The sequence below is a fragment of the Epargyreus clarus genome, unplaced genomic scaffold, assembly GCF_041222505.1.
Source record: "Epargyreus clarus isolate Ecla_fem2 unplaced genomic scaffold, WU_Ecla_fem_2.2 ptg000003l, whole genome shotgun sequence".
Lineage (NCBI taxonomy): Eukaryota > Metazoa > Arthropoda > Insecta > Lepidoptera > Hesperiidae > Epargyreus > Epargyreus clarus.
Genome location: NW_027332211.1, coordinates 16,057,305 through 16,072,186, shown reverse-complemented (window position 1 = coordinate 16,072,186; position 14,882 = coordinate 16,057,305). Strand labels below are relative to the sequence as shown.

The window sequence follows — 14,882 nt, the reverse complement described above, 5'->3', positions numbered from 1 at the left end:
ATTTCAAACACAGACAAACACTAAAAAAATGCTATGGTTACGTTTTTTACCCTATAATTCTTATTATTTTTTTGCAAATTTATTCGATGTACAGATACGCGAAGCCTATATTCATATTATACGTATAGAATAGTACAATGATGTTTACTAAATTATCGATAAACTAATTATTGAAGTTAATGGAGATGAGACATCTTACTTTGCATTTACATTCTACAGTAACTAAATTACTCTAGCGTTAACTCTAGCTACAATGAAATAAAGATTAAGCATCGCTGTTGTTAAGTGTATTGAACTGTTTCACATTGTTTTGTATTTAATCTTATTATCATACACTTCAATATGTAAAATATGACCCTTAACCCTATGACTGTTTATAGTCTCCGATCCGGCAGCGTAATTACTCATAATATCATTTAGTGTTTTCCTTTTTACAAGCTTTAATTTAATTTAACTTGTTATTAGGTTGTATACTCTGTATCAATTTTTACCACAAAACCTTAATTACTCGTATACCAAAGACTGTGTCAGAATGTTTCCAGAAGAACGAAGAGGAGAACGTATCGCAGATTGCAATTGGCAGATACTCAATCATGTTTAACACGACAAAAATACTTATTGCCAATTGGGAGATTATTCTTTTTTATCTCTGTAGTTTATTACGAGTATAGGTACTACAGTTTTAGGTCAGTGAACTTTTGATCAAGTGATCAAAGTTCAGTGGTAAACAATGTTTTAAGTCAATTTTGTTTCGATAATTTTGCCTGATGCCTAAAGTGACAATAGAAATTTGCAAACTGCTCAGGATTTCACAGGCATACAATTATTGCAATCCTGTACCTACCTAATTACCTATTGTTAGTTGTAGTGTGATATTTATGAATATGTGACGACTAGAGCTCATAGCTAGTAATAAGTACTTACATATATATTATTGTCGTTTGACAGAGTTTAGAAATAATTTAATTTGATTAAGTTCACACCCTTTTCTTTACGATAATACAATAAAATATCTACGGGTGAATGAAAATTGATTATATTTTTTGTCGACCTCATAGATTAGTAAAGATTACTCACGCCTAACAAGAAAATGTACCCAGTTTTGAGAATTGAAATAGTTGTGTAAAAAAGTTTTGCCACGTCTCCGTGCTAAAATGTCCCTAAATTTTTGAAATAATTATTTATTTATTATGTAAATTACGTAATTATTACGTAAATTAGTTATTTATTCGTAAATTTTCTCTAAAAATGTTTTTATTTGTCAAGGATTCAAAAAAAGAACTTACTAAAATAAGCCATTTGTGGCTTCATTCAATTTCAGGGCGGCGAAGTATCTTTACTAATCCATGGTCGACCTTCACGATTTTAGAATGTCATTACTCATTATTAAACATCGGCAATGCTAATATTCTTTGTATACTTCGAATTTTAATGCAGGTACATAATATTTAGTACTGCCAAAGCAAGTAGGTACACCGACTTTTAGACACGTTTTAATCTTTGTAACTTGCAATAAATTTGCCACAATTCTTACATGTCAACTTAAACATAATTTTAGAAATTAATTGAAGTATCAACACCTGAAATACTGTTAACGGGGTATACGCAGGAGCTTACTCAACCCCATTCATATAAATGTGACGATATCACCGTCTATCGTGAATCGTCTACTAAGAGTATTTGAGCGTGATTGCGTCACGATCGCGGTTTATTGGGTTTGTGTCGTTTTAAGAAAGGCTGGTCAGTCTCGTAGCGTATCTCATCAGAAACAGGTTCTCGTGTGTGAAGTTCATAATGGTGAAAGTCAACGAAGATCTGCGGAAAGAAAGGGACAGATGTACATTCAATATACAAGAGCTCACCACCTTGGTAGATGGTGACCTGCAGAAGACCTTGGATCGTAAAGAAAGAGGTAATTTAATGGAGCAAAACTCATTAATGGGTTTTCAAATGAGTTAATGCATGAATGAATGTTATTATTTAGCGCATTGACGTGTATTTATAAATTCAGTTCAGGTTTAGGGTCAGAAATGAATGGAATTAATGTAAATGCAAAATTATTTTTCATTTATTTATTTGAACAGTAACTTAACACTTTTTATTATTTATTATAGTGCTAACTAATATGATAACATTTGGTGTTAACACTATTATACTTAAAAACTTTTGGGCTATTGAATTCTAAAATTTAAGGAAAAATTAAAAATGATGTTTTGGGTTTCTTTATAATTCTTTAATCATTAAATGTTGCTGAGGTTCGTGACATTGATAAATAGATAATTAATCATGTAATACTTAACATAAATTATACTGCCTCCTAACGTTTGAATGACCTCGTCACCGGTGTTTGTCTTAAAATTACCTAATAAATATTAAAAAATACAATACGTGTTTGAATGATGACCTTATAAAAGGATGCAGAGAACAGAGATAACATTATTATTGTAATTATTATGAATGTTCACGGCAATAACGGCCCTTTATACGTAATTGTAATTTGTATACAACGCAATAGTCACACAATTCATATTTTACTAACATTTTCGTAAGATTTATATAGGTACGCATTTGTTTTATTTAAAAAATATGAGAATCACTGTAAATCATTTTACAATAAATAATATCTGTTATTTAAAATTCGTAATTTTACCGTATTGATAGAGTCAATGCTACGTTCTAAGGGTAACTGTTTTTTTTTCATATTATTAAGATACGGAATAAATACTACTTAAATATTATACTTTATACTATAAATATAAAATATTATATTCCTAGTAGCCTTCAAATAAAATACAAAAACAATAACATTAACACAATCTGAGGAGTTTTGGGTACTTAATTGATAAATTAATACATAAGATTAAAATTTATGAAATATTTGAAAATAAAATAAAAATATGATAAAATAAGATTAAAATGATAACCCAATTTGTAACAAAAATATAAGAAATATGAGTACAGCAAGTGTAGCGTCTTTAGTTCGGAGACTCTACGTTGGACTAGTTTGAACTCTACTTTTCATTCATGCACTGAAAGCAACACGAATACAATTTTTAATCAAATATTATTTTGTTACGTGTGGACTTCAGCCACGAATAACAGAGTCTTTCGGCGGCGAGCGAAGTATCAGGTCATGTGAGACTTTGCCACCAAAATGCCTGAGGATGGCAAAACTGCGTATAACGAGACTTAAGAAACTATCCTTCTTATATTTCCTATGCGCGATGCTCTTAGATTATTTAATGGGCAAATTCCTCTTGAGTTATTTACCTAACTTTGTTATAATCGTTGTAAGATCACCGCAAGGAAATGCGCAACTTAGATGTTTTTTTTTTCAGAAAATGTAATGCTTAGTAAGCAAGATGTCCTCAAGAAGGTCCCAGATGAATACCTAAGTCACAAAGAGAAATATGAAAATGCGATCCGCGAATCAGTAATTCTGTTTGGATTAGTGCGTCGGATGCAGGAGGAAGGCAAAACAACTATTGATAATTACAGGTAACTTCTTACGCAATAATTATAGGTATCGTCGCTTTTTTTTCAGTCGCAAAACTTTAGGCTTAGGCAATGGACTTAACTTATATTATTTTAATTTATAAATACCTCATACCTGTAAGAATGAGTAATTGAATCTGTAAGTAAATTGTAATACCCAATATACATGAAAATCAGAATTAAATAAATTAAATTGAATGTAGAATTACCTACTTACACGAAGCTTGACAACTTGCGTCCATGGGAAATAATAAATTTTATCGATTTTTTCTTCTGGGACATCTGTAATCAACCCCTGATAAGATTAGCTGTATATCTGAGGTTGGCCACAAATGCTTCGCTACTCCTGATTACTCAGCTAGAATACTTTGGAAAAGTATGCCTTACCACACCCATAAAACCAAAATACAACAGCGCTTAACACTGCTGTTATGAGGCAGAAATACGCGTGGCGGTGGTGTCGTCGGAGTCGAACCACAAAGGATTTTACCTTCATATTACCTTATAGGCGACAGTGTTTATTTGTCATCAGTTGCATTGTATCCTAGTTTGGTACTGAACTTTTATAAAAAATAAACAATACTAATTAAACGTTACAGAGATGTGGTCGGTGGTCTCCTCGGATCGTCGACAACACGAGACGGGTCTCCGCTGGGCTTGCACTATATTATGTTCATGCCAGCTATTCTGAACCAGGGCAACGAGGAGCAGCACGCCAAGTGGTTGCCAAGAGCATGGAACTTCAACATTATTGGTAGCTATGCGCAGGTAACATCACCAAATTACGTCAGGAGAGTTATGTGATCATCTTTGTGGCAACTCGTAATCTTGATGTAATTAGTTAGTTTTGGTTAGTTATGGGCTTTGAAATTTATTAAGAAGTGGCTTGATGTATCTAGACATATGTGGTTTCGATACATTTGTCTGTTACTACTGGGTACCTACACAAAATATGAATAAATCATAGTAGCTTTTACACAATCACAATAGTTTTTTAATGAACTGTTTTGGCGCGTCACAACTAACTTAACTTAGTCTTGGTTCCAAAGGTTGAACACATTTGTTTTGCAGACGGAGTTAGGTCACGGAACATTTATCCGAGGCTTAGAGACGACTGCGACATACGACCCTTCGACACAGGAGTTTGTACTGCACAGTCCTACTCTCACTTCCTACAAATGGTGGCCTGGGGGAAGTGAGTATACTCATCTAAATCTTTCACAAATGCGTCAAAAGTCATGCTGGACTGACTTGTTTTCGATCTAATAAGATATTCAATTTTCCTTAGGACTATACTTGTATAACTTAATTTTTAAACTATAAAATGGTGTGGAATATCTGTTGTTGTTGTGTTTACTACTATCCATGGTTGTGCCATCATAGTCGACTGAGGACTAAGTACCTATGACGTGTACCACCATCTTTCAAACAATGATAGAGCAGAGCTTAAGTAAATAGTTCCTTACTAAATATCGAAAAGGTGCATGGTTTTTACATTTTAGTGGGCCAAACAGCCAACTACTGTATCGTCGTGGCCCAGCTCTACACCAAAGGTCATTGCCACGGCATCCATTCCTTCATAGTACAAGTTAGGGATGAGGAAACCCATATCCCTCTCCCAGGAATTAAAGTGGGAGAGATCGGAGCCAAGTTGGGCTTGAACGCGGTTAACAACGGTTTCCTAGGGTTTGATAACGTCAGGATACCTAGAACACATATGCTAATGAAGCATGCTCAAGTTTTGGAGGTACGTGTAGATTACAATCGATATTTATATTTAATTATATACGTCAATTATATAATTGGCGATATAGCCAAGTCCATGCTGGCCATGTGTATAATTATTTATTTGGTTCTATATTAAGTAAATTAAACAACGTCATGAACAACGACATCCAGCAAATTTTATTATAAAGTAAAGAAAAAAAAACACCATAAATATACAATAAGCATGTCATGATTAATTAAATTAAGAGTTATAAAAATAACTGATAAATAAATAATGCACATTATAAAATAAAATTTTAAATGGCGATTTTTGTTTGTCTTTATTTCTTTTGTCCCATACACACAAAGTGAGCCAATAAATAGAATTTCATTACAACAAGTTATATATTAAATAAACGTCTAACAAGTACGGTTTTTTTTTGTACAATTGTTTTAGTAAAATAACCACAATACATTTTTTTGTAGAGCTAGCACAAAAAGTTCACAAAAAATCACAGTTCGTTTGTTTTTATTCATTCTTAAATGACTTTAGAATTATTATGGTAATCCATTTCCTTTTGTTTCCTCAATTTATATACATGACTTTTTTGCATTATTTCGTACCGCTTGGGTAATATCGAGTTTTTACTTTAGGTACTCCATTCCACTAGACTTCACATACCTATGAGATTTTTTGTTTTAAAAAAATCTCTTAGGTACGCAGATTTCGATGTTTTCCTTCACCGTTTTAAGCATGTGAGAATTAATTTCTAATATGCGCATAAATTAGAACAATTGTAAAACTAACCATGATTGCAATAAAGTATTGAGTATTGAGTAAAACTGAGGTGCCTAGGATTTGAACCTCGGACCCCTTGTTCGTAAGGCGGAGTTTCTAACCATTAGGCTAACACTGCTTTTTTTCTAGTATTTATTGATACTTGGTAATTTTGAGTCTTTCACCAGGATGGAACTTACGTGAAATCCCGGCACAGTAAGCTGAACTATGGCGCCATGGTGTTTGTGAGGGTGGTCATAGTGTTCGACATGGTCAACTACCTCTCCAAGGCTGTTACCATCGCGACAAGATTCTCGGCTGTGAGACGACAGTGTCAGATGAAAGCTGGGTAAGATGTGTGAGAATTTTGATGTGAAACATCTATAGCCGCACGTAAAACCGATTTCTGGCGTGGCGACGCATGCCGTGGTAGACGACGCATACGCTATACGATGGTATATATATACAGTCTATATGCAGTAGTGTGTACAATGTGGCGACGCGTCGCCATGCGCAATCGACTGTGCGAATTAAGTAGTCACGATTTGAAATAAATTCGTAAATTTTTGTATTTAATGAAAATAAATGTTTATTCAATGAATAGTCATCGTTATCTGGAAAAAAATCGTAATATTTTATTTTATCATTATGACATATCTAGTTCCTATTACAATATGTTCTTTTCTGCATATTACTTTTACAAAATAATGTCGATGTTTCACATCTGCCAGGCGTCCCGTGACGGCTCACATTTTTTATGTTCATAGGACTGGAGATCATCTACTACATGAGTACACCTGATGTTAAGTGGTACCTGCCGCCTAAGTAGGGTGTCTAGAGTTCTAGAGTATTCTAGAAGGTGGTAGAACTCTTTGTGTTTCGACTCTGGTGGCACCACCGCCACACCTATTTCTGCCTAATAACCGCAGTGTTAAGCGCTGCTGTGTTCTGGTTTGAAGGGTGTGGTAAGGGAGACATACTTTTCCGAGGTTTTCAGCTTAGTCCTCAGGGGTAGCGGCGCATCTGTGGTCGACCTAAGATTCCTATCTTATCTAATCCTATCTGGGGTTAATTACAGACGTCTATGATTGACCGGCGTGGAGCAAATTTAACTAATTATGACGCTTCCGAACGAAACACGTGTAATAAGCTTTGGAGCGGAACACGTTGGTGGTGGTAAAGTAAAATATTGGTCTATTTTATAATTATTTATTATAAAATAAAATATATGTACAAGGACACGAAACGTTTGTGGGAACGTGGGTATAATGTTTGGTTTCACTATCATACAATTATGAATAGCTGATTGTTGCGAAGTAGTTTTTATTCTTACTTTATAGCATGGATTTGCGCAAAGTAACGCCTGATACTATTAACTATTTTCATTATAGAGAACCAGAATGTCAGATACTGGACTTCGTGACACAGCAACACAAGATCTTCATAGGCATCGCAGCGTGCCACGCTCTGAGGATAACGGCAAACAAGCTGTGGGACACTTTCCACGCTGTCAGTGAAGAGCTGGTGGCTGGAAACCTGAATAGATTGCCTGAGGCAAGATGTCCAAATCTTAAGGTAGACTTCTGAGATTGCGGACGGAAGGATTGTGGTGCGCGTCAGTTGTATCGGTCGCGACTCTCGGAAGTCCACCTATAATATTTCTATTTCAGAGAAAATAGGTATGACATAACGTATTTATAAGTTAAGAATGTCTATATCCTACGGTTTTATAACCTAGAATCTTTGCATCACTCAAACAAACCAATCAAGTTCACACATAAAAAGCTTTAGGCCGTCTGACAAAATATTTCAAGTACCTATCCTATACACAAGAGTAGCTAATTTGGCACACTTATTGCGTTTAGTACAAAGCAGAATTTCTGTACAGTCTTGTTATTGTCGGCGTGTCGTTAAATTATTGAAATACCAAGATTATTAGCACAAAAAATCACATTCACAATTACGAGACTGTGCCTGATCTTTGAGATCTAACCTGGACTTTTGTCTTGAGTTTTGAATAGCAGTTTATAACAATATTCAATAATAATTGTACGTGTAATTACGAATATTTTCTACGTTATAAACCATGTTATTTTTTCTTACTTTACATAAATAAAACATATAAACATAAATATATAATAATCATGCATATTATAAAAATCTAAATGGGAAATTTTATTACATATCAGGATTTTCCCATCCGATGATAGTGTAGAAAAACTAAGGGATTTTAATGCTTGATAAATGACAGCCTGGCTAGGGGGTCAACTGTTTGATATTGGAAAGGGGACGTAATGATGATCATTATTATAATGTCTCGTAGCAGTCATAGCGGTTGTAGCTCAGCCTCTTAATCGAGGGATCCGAGGTTCAAAACCCAGGCACGCACCCCACATCCCACGCATCTCTGATTTTTCGAAAAACTTCTGTGAAGTGTTTCAATTCGTCCTTAGCCAGCGCGGTGGCCTGTGGCTTTATCCTTCTCATTTTGAGAGGAGACCCGTGCTCATCAGTGGGACAGTGATGGGTTGACGAGGATCATAATGTCTACCATCCCACAGCTTCACGCCCTAGCGTGTTGCCTGAAGGCGGTTAGTACAGCGGACACAGCGGCGTACGTGGAGCGCTGCCGGCTGGCGTGTGGTGGTCACGGCTACATGCTGTCCTCCAACCTGCCGCTCACGTACGGGCTGGTCACCGCTGCTTGCACGTATGAAGGGGAGAACACCGTGTTGTTGCTGCAGACTGCCAGGTATGACGTCCTTGATTAAATCTTCTTGATGATTTGCTATTGATGAGTTTTGGACGAGATATTTTTAATCCAATGTTCTTGATGAAATGTTTTGATGAGATATTCTTGAAGACATTTTCGAATTAAGATTTTTTTTTAATTAATTATATAGAGATGTTTTTTTTGTGTTATACCTATTTGTGAATTATAGATGTTGTGGGTGCTTAATAGATAGTGAAAACTTTACATTTATCTCCTTACCTGCATACTCCTTTACTATTGTTACAATAAATCAATAATTTTCATTTGAAATAGATTCTTGGTGAAGACATGGCAGCAAATGGACACAGCGAATTTGACTCCCACAGTGATGTACTTCAAGGAGGCCAGCAGCAAAGGGTTCTACGACAAATGGCAGAACTCCGTCGAAGGCATTATTCGCGGGTTCCAAGTTGTGGCTATGAGGTATGTTTTGTTATTTTAAAGAGTTTAATACACTTTAGAAGAATATCTGAAGAATTGACTAATTTTGTCTTCGACATCGGGTTCATTAATACGTCATAGGATCGCGAATGTTTAGGGTCGTTATGATTCAAAACTTTCCGATAAGTCTATGTAATTTCCATTGTGACCTTACATATCACGAAACATGCAAGAGTTGACGAAGACGACTTTAAGAGATTTTAAAACACCACAATTGCCTTTTATTAATTAAATATTTAATATATATAAACGTATTATCTAATAAAATCCGAGTAGTGGCTGCCTCACAGAAAGCTTATAATACATGTACTCGTATTACCATATTATTGCTCAACTTGGCATTGGCAAGTGTCGGCATCTTACAGCATTAATTCTACTAATGAGGAATTCGATTTATATTTCTTAACATTTTGTCTACGTAACTTACATATCTACAATTCACTTTGTATCGCAACGCATTTAGTGCAGATATCTTGATAAACATTCGTTATTTTTATATATTAATTAACAGGAAAGTTGAAACATGTGTGGAAACTATGAAGGGCAGGGCCGCGTCAGGAATGTCTCTCGAGGACGCCTGGAATCAGACTTCCGTGCAATTAGTTTCAGCTGCAGATGTAAGTATTATTCGTGATTACATTAAATTAAATTATTACAAGTACGTGTTAAATCATTTGTTTCGACCTCCCGCTAATCGACAAGAGATGGCGCCACGAGTATTCTGAATCACGCTATCGAAGTTTTCTAAATATCTGGCATATATGCAAGTTCCGAACTGAGACTGTCGGAGCATGGTCGCTCCCCGGGCATGACCACCTAGCTCGGCGGGAGATCTCCCTTTGCCAAACATTTTACTTTCACTATTTATATAGATTTTCCTGATAATGGTTTGAAATTCGGCCTCGTTTACATTCCACAAATATAAGTCTGATTTGTCGAGATTGAAATTGCGTTACGAAATCATTTGATTTAATGTTAAAGTAAAACATCCTGAGTAAATCTCTGCTGTCTGAAAGTCGTCTAAAAAAGTTCTGTCAGCAATAAGACAGAAATGGGTCAATGATCATTATTTTAGCAAAGGGAGAACTATCAGGTGAGTTGATCATGCAAGGGGAGTGTCTATGTTCCGATAGAATCAGTTCAGAGCTTATATATGCAAGTTGTTAAGAAAACAGTGTCACTATCCCTTGATGAGGAGCGGAAAGTCGTCACAACAATGATAGAAATTTTAATGTGACAACGTCCTTTTGTTTTAGAAGAAGTTAAGTAAGACTCATTAATTACCGCTTCTACTTCAGGTTTTCTTATGACAAACCACTACACAAGTATAGTCTTGACTGTATGACTTTCAATTATCAGGCACGTAGATTTCTTCACTATGTTCTCTTTAACTGTACCTACATCTTAGAAAAATCTTATTGTTTCAGGCTCATTGCCGAGTAATTATCCTGTCTACGTTCTATGAAGAGGTTGTAGAACTAGCTAAGACAACATCGCCAGAGCTTAAGACAGTTCTATTCCAACTTGTGGACTTGTATTCCCTCTACTGGGCACTGGAGAAACTAAGTGATTTACTTCTGGTTAGTCATCTACTCTTGATTAATAAATAATTATCCTGATGTATTTTATATAAAAAGCCATGAGTCCAATTTTTTTTATATTTTTTAATTTGTTATTACAACATTTATAACGACTATAAAAATACGTGCGTAGTCAAAATTTTACCTGCTTTTTGTCCTGTATTGTTTGTTGTTTGTTTGTGTGTTTTGTGTTGTGTGTGTGTTTTTGTGTGTTTTGTTGTTGTTTTTGTGTGTTGTTTGTGTAGTGAGGATTTTTTTTAACTTTTTATATATATTCTTAAAACTCGAATGATCAATCAGAAATTTTTATTGGTTTTCAGTATACGTCAATATCTCAAAAAGACGTGAGTGATCTTCAAGCAATGTATGAAGACGTTCTGAGGAAACTCCGTCCGAATGCAGTTGGTTTAGTAGATGCGTTTGATATTAGAGATGAAGTAAGTATTTTATTAGTAAGTTTTTTGTTACTCGTTGTTTCCTCTATCAAAATCCTTTAAATCCTAGGGAATTGTAGCATGTACACATAGACAAATAGAAGGACATATAAATAATTTGTTATAATTTTTATCAATTTCTTACAAATCAATTTAAGAAGTGGTAGAGCCTCAAAACAGCAGTGTTAAGCGCTGTTGAGTTCTGATTTGAAGGGTGTGGTAAGGGAAACATACTTTTCTGAGGCGTTCCAGCTTAGTCCTCAGGAGTAGCGGCGCATCTGTGGCCGACCTCAGGTAGGAATATCTAATCCTATCTGGGATTCGTTACAGATGTCCATGGGTGGTAGTAACCACTTACCATCAGATGGACTGAATGCTTATCTGCTACTCCTATATTATAAAAAGAACAGGGAGGTACCCCTCCCTTGACTATAGCTGTGCTTAACTTAACAATGTTATTAATAACAATACTTGTTTATGACTTGCTACTCTACAAGTTAATATTTTTGGTCTAAACGTTGAAACAATAGCGGAGGAATAATTAGGTAGCTAAAGAGACTAAAGCTCACAGAACCATACAACAAATATGATGAATACAATACTCGATTATGCGGACCTCAGTCATATCGCAAGTCATTCGCGATTCCAGACTGCCAACCTTGATCGATGTTGCTCCACGTTTTCGCGACGAATATGCACTTTTCAGCTATATTAGTGCTGCATCACGTTTAACGTGTTAATTTGCGTATCGAGTGTCCAAAATTAGTCGCTACCGGCGTACAAATATGTATGTCCGGGATGTAGCGTTTGCTGTATCTAACTTCCGAAGAACAACTAAATCATCGAACATTATCATCATCATCAACCCATTAATGTCCCACTGATAGGCACAGGTCTCCTCTCAGAATGAGAAGGATTAGGCCACAGTCCATCGCGCTAGCCAGGTGCGGATTGGTAGACTTCACGTTCCTTATAATGTTTTCCTTTACCGTTTAAGCAAGTGATAATTATTTTCTAATACGCACATAACTTTGAAAAATCAGAGGAGCCTGGGATTTGAACCTCGGACCCCTCGACCAAGAGGCTAAGTTTCTTAACCACAAGGCTATCACTGCTTTTTATCGCCGATCGCCCATGGTAAAAATGCACGATTGCTGGGCCCATAAAACATCTTAAAAGCAGTTCGCAAATTATTAAAAAAAGTATTTCGTACAACGTTTCACATTGTCGTGTCGAATGACTAAAATAAAAATAAATACCTAACTCAAGTAATTAAATAATCATTTTCAAAATGCGTCATTATGTAATCATTAAGAAGTTCAAGAATTTTATTGTGAGCATTTATGTTTTTGCGTAGGTATTTAACACTATTTTGTTGCTACTGACAGTATTTAAAGTCGCTTCGATTTCAAGCACTCTCAACTATGAAGGTTTAATCAAGTCTAATTACCTAGACGCAAATTATCTGCTCTCAATGATTATCATAATTTTCAGATCAAATTACACACCCATTTTTATCATTTTACAAAGCTGTGATAATTTAATAGTTAGTTAGTCGGATAGCGCGCGGACCCAAAATTAGTCTTGGCCTCCGACAATAAGAGCCTCCATTTCGGTCTGTCCTGCGCCGTCTCCCGCCAATCTTTTACGCGGAGGTCGCACAGGTCCTTCACCACTTCGTCTTTCCAGCGAAACTTGGTGGGGAAGATAAATTTAATAGTTTAATTGTATTATTGCGTTTGCGTAGTACCTTCGCGCATAGCAGATGCGCCGCTACTTCTGAGGACTAAGCTGGAATACCTCGGAAAAGCCTTGCATGTGTGAAATTTCAGCGTCCCCTTAAAACGTGCCGCGGGCAATGTAGTTTCTGCATATGAAGGCGGACACTGAATATTCTCATGATTAGTGGTTTTTAATTAGAAAACGCATTGTTTTAGATGTTGCAGTCAACTCTAGGTTCCTACGACGGTCGGGTGTACGAGAGGCTGATGGAAGAAGCCATGAAGAGTCCGCTCAACGCGGAAACCGTCAACGATACCTTCCACAAATATCTTAAGCCCTTCATGCAAGGAAAATTATAGTAGGCTATTGATACATTGATCTGGAAGTAAAGGGCTGTTCGGTGTCGTCGAAGACAGTCTACTATGTACAGTCAGCTTCATTAGTAGATGAGCAGATCAAAATTGCAAAAATAAAATGCGACAGAAGTAGCTGAACAACGTATATGCAACATAGCTAATGCCTTAGTGGTATGATATGTCATTGTACAGTTATTTTGAGACTATAGTGTCATGTTCATCTACTTTGGAATTTTTACTACGTTTATCTAATTATGGTGCTAGTTGTATTTCGCTAGGTACTTATGAACGTTAGGGTGTATAGGTATTTTTGAAACCTTAATATGTTCATCTACTTTTGGAGCTGGCTGTATCTAGTAGCAATAGTTCGAACATGGAAGAGAAAAGAATGCGTTACCATTTAGTTCAATTACCTAAAGTAAAATGCTCTACATAACGTTATTATATGTGTGACTTTCTCAATCAATAAAAATATGAGAAATTTCCACATTTTGGTAGTTTCATACTGCTATGAAACTACATACATTTTGATAGTTTCGTACTGCTATGAAACTATCAACGTAAATAAAAATTAAAAATAAAATATTTTATTCAAACTGCATTCTTTACTAAAATATTTTTGAACGTCAATTGATACACCACCACTTCGAAAGGTATTTTAAAAATATGTATAATTTCTAATTAGGAATTTTAACTAATTATTGTCTATAACGAGAAGCGGGTTAATTAATTTTTGTGTTAATTAAGTAAGTACTTTCTATGCATATTTTGGTTATTAGCATTATTTCTTTGTTACTAGAAAAACTGAGTATTGTAACTATTCTAACAGTATATTATAATTATTACCTGCTTTATAACGATTTATGAATACTAATAAAATGTTATTATAGCGAGCCGTGTTAGGGTAAAATATAAGTAGCATAGTAAAATCGTACAAGTAAATTGACTGATAGAAAATCGAAATACTCATGGACATGAAGGTGGTAGAACCCTCTGTGGTTCGACTCCGGCGGCACCACCGCCACACCTATTTCTACCTAATAACAGCAGTGTTAGGCGCTGCTGTGTTCCGGTTTGAAGGGTGTGGTAAGGGAGTCAGACATTTCCGAGGCATTCCAGCTTAGTCCTCAGGGGTAGCAGCGCATCTGTGGCTGACCTCAGGTAGGAATATCTAATCCTATCTGGGGTTGATTACAGATGTCCAGGGCGGCAGTAGCCACTTACCATCAGGTGGACTGCATGCTCGTCTGCTCCTCCTATAATATAAAAATAACATGGTTGACAGGGAAACAAAAATTAGGTAAGGGAATTATTATAAAAGATATATGTAATGTATATTAAAATGTATTATAAATATATATTATATGTATGTACACAAATATGTATTTTAAGTCTTAGTATTAAGTGGTAGGTACCCTGTACAAAAGGCACATTTTTTTATATTTCTTCTTTTTCTAATTTTATAATTGTGCAATAGAAATGTTCGTTATTGTTAGTTATGTTTTGAGAAATGTTTTGTTAATTTTAATTTTGTATTTTTTTAGTAAATAGAATAAAACACTTGAATTTAATTTCTTGATACAATAATTGATAATT

General features: G+C 35.4%; 1 protein-coding gene across 1 annotated transcript; it reads left to right on the top strand.

Annotated features, from left to right (window-relative positions):
• Positions 1 to 1,673: 1,673 nt before the first annotated feature.
• Positions 1,674 to 14,852, top strand: LOC140755490 (acyl-coenzyme A oxidase 1-like). The gene is made up of 13 exons (XM_073090781.1): positions 1,674 to 1,912; positions 3,339 to 3,498; positions 4,095 to 4,263; positions 4,567 to 4,690; positions 4,998 to 5,242; positions 6,169 to 6,329; positions 7,372 to 7,534; positions 8,542 to 8,732; positions 9,027 to 9,176; positions 9,706 to 9,811; positions 10,622 to 10,774; positions 11,095 to 11,211; positions 13,146 to 14,852. Exons 1-13 carry the CDS (start codon positions 1,795 to 1,797, stop codon positions 13,287 to 13,289), a joined length of 2,001 nt encoding a protein of 666 aa, XP_072946882.1. The 5' UTR covers positions 1,674 to 1,794; the 3' UTR covers positions 13,290 to 14,852.
• The last annotated feature ends 30 nt before the right edge of the window (positions 14,853 to 14,882 follow it).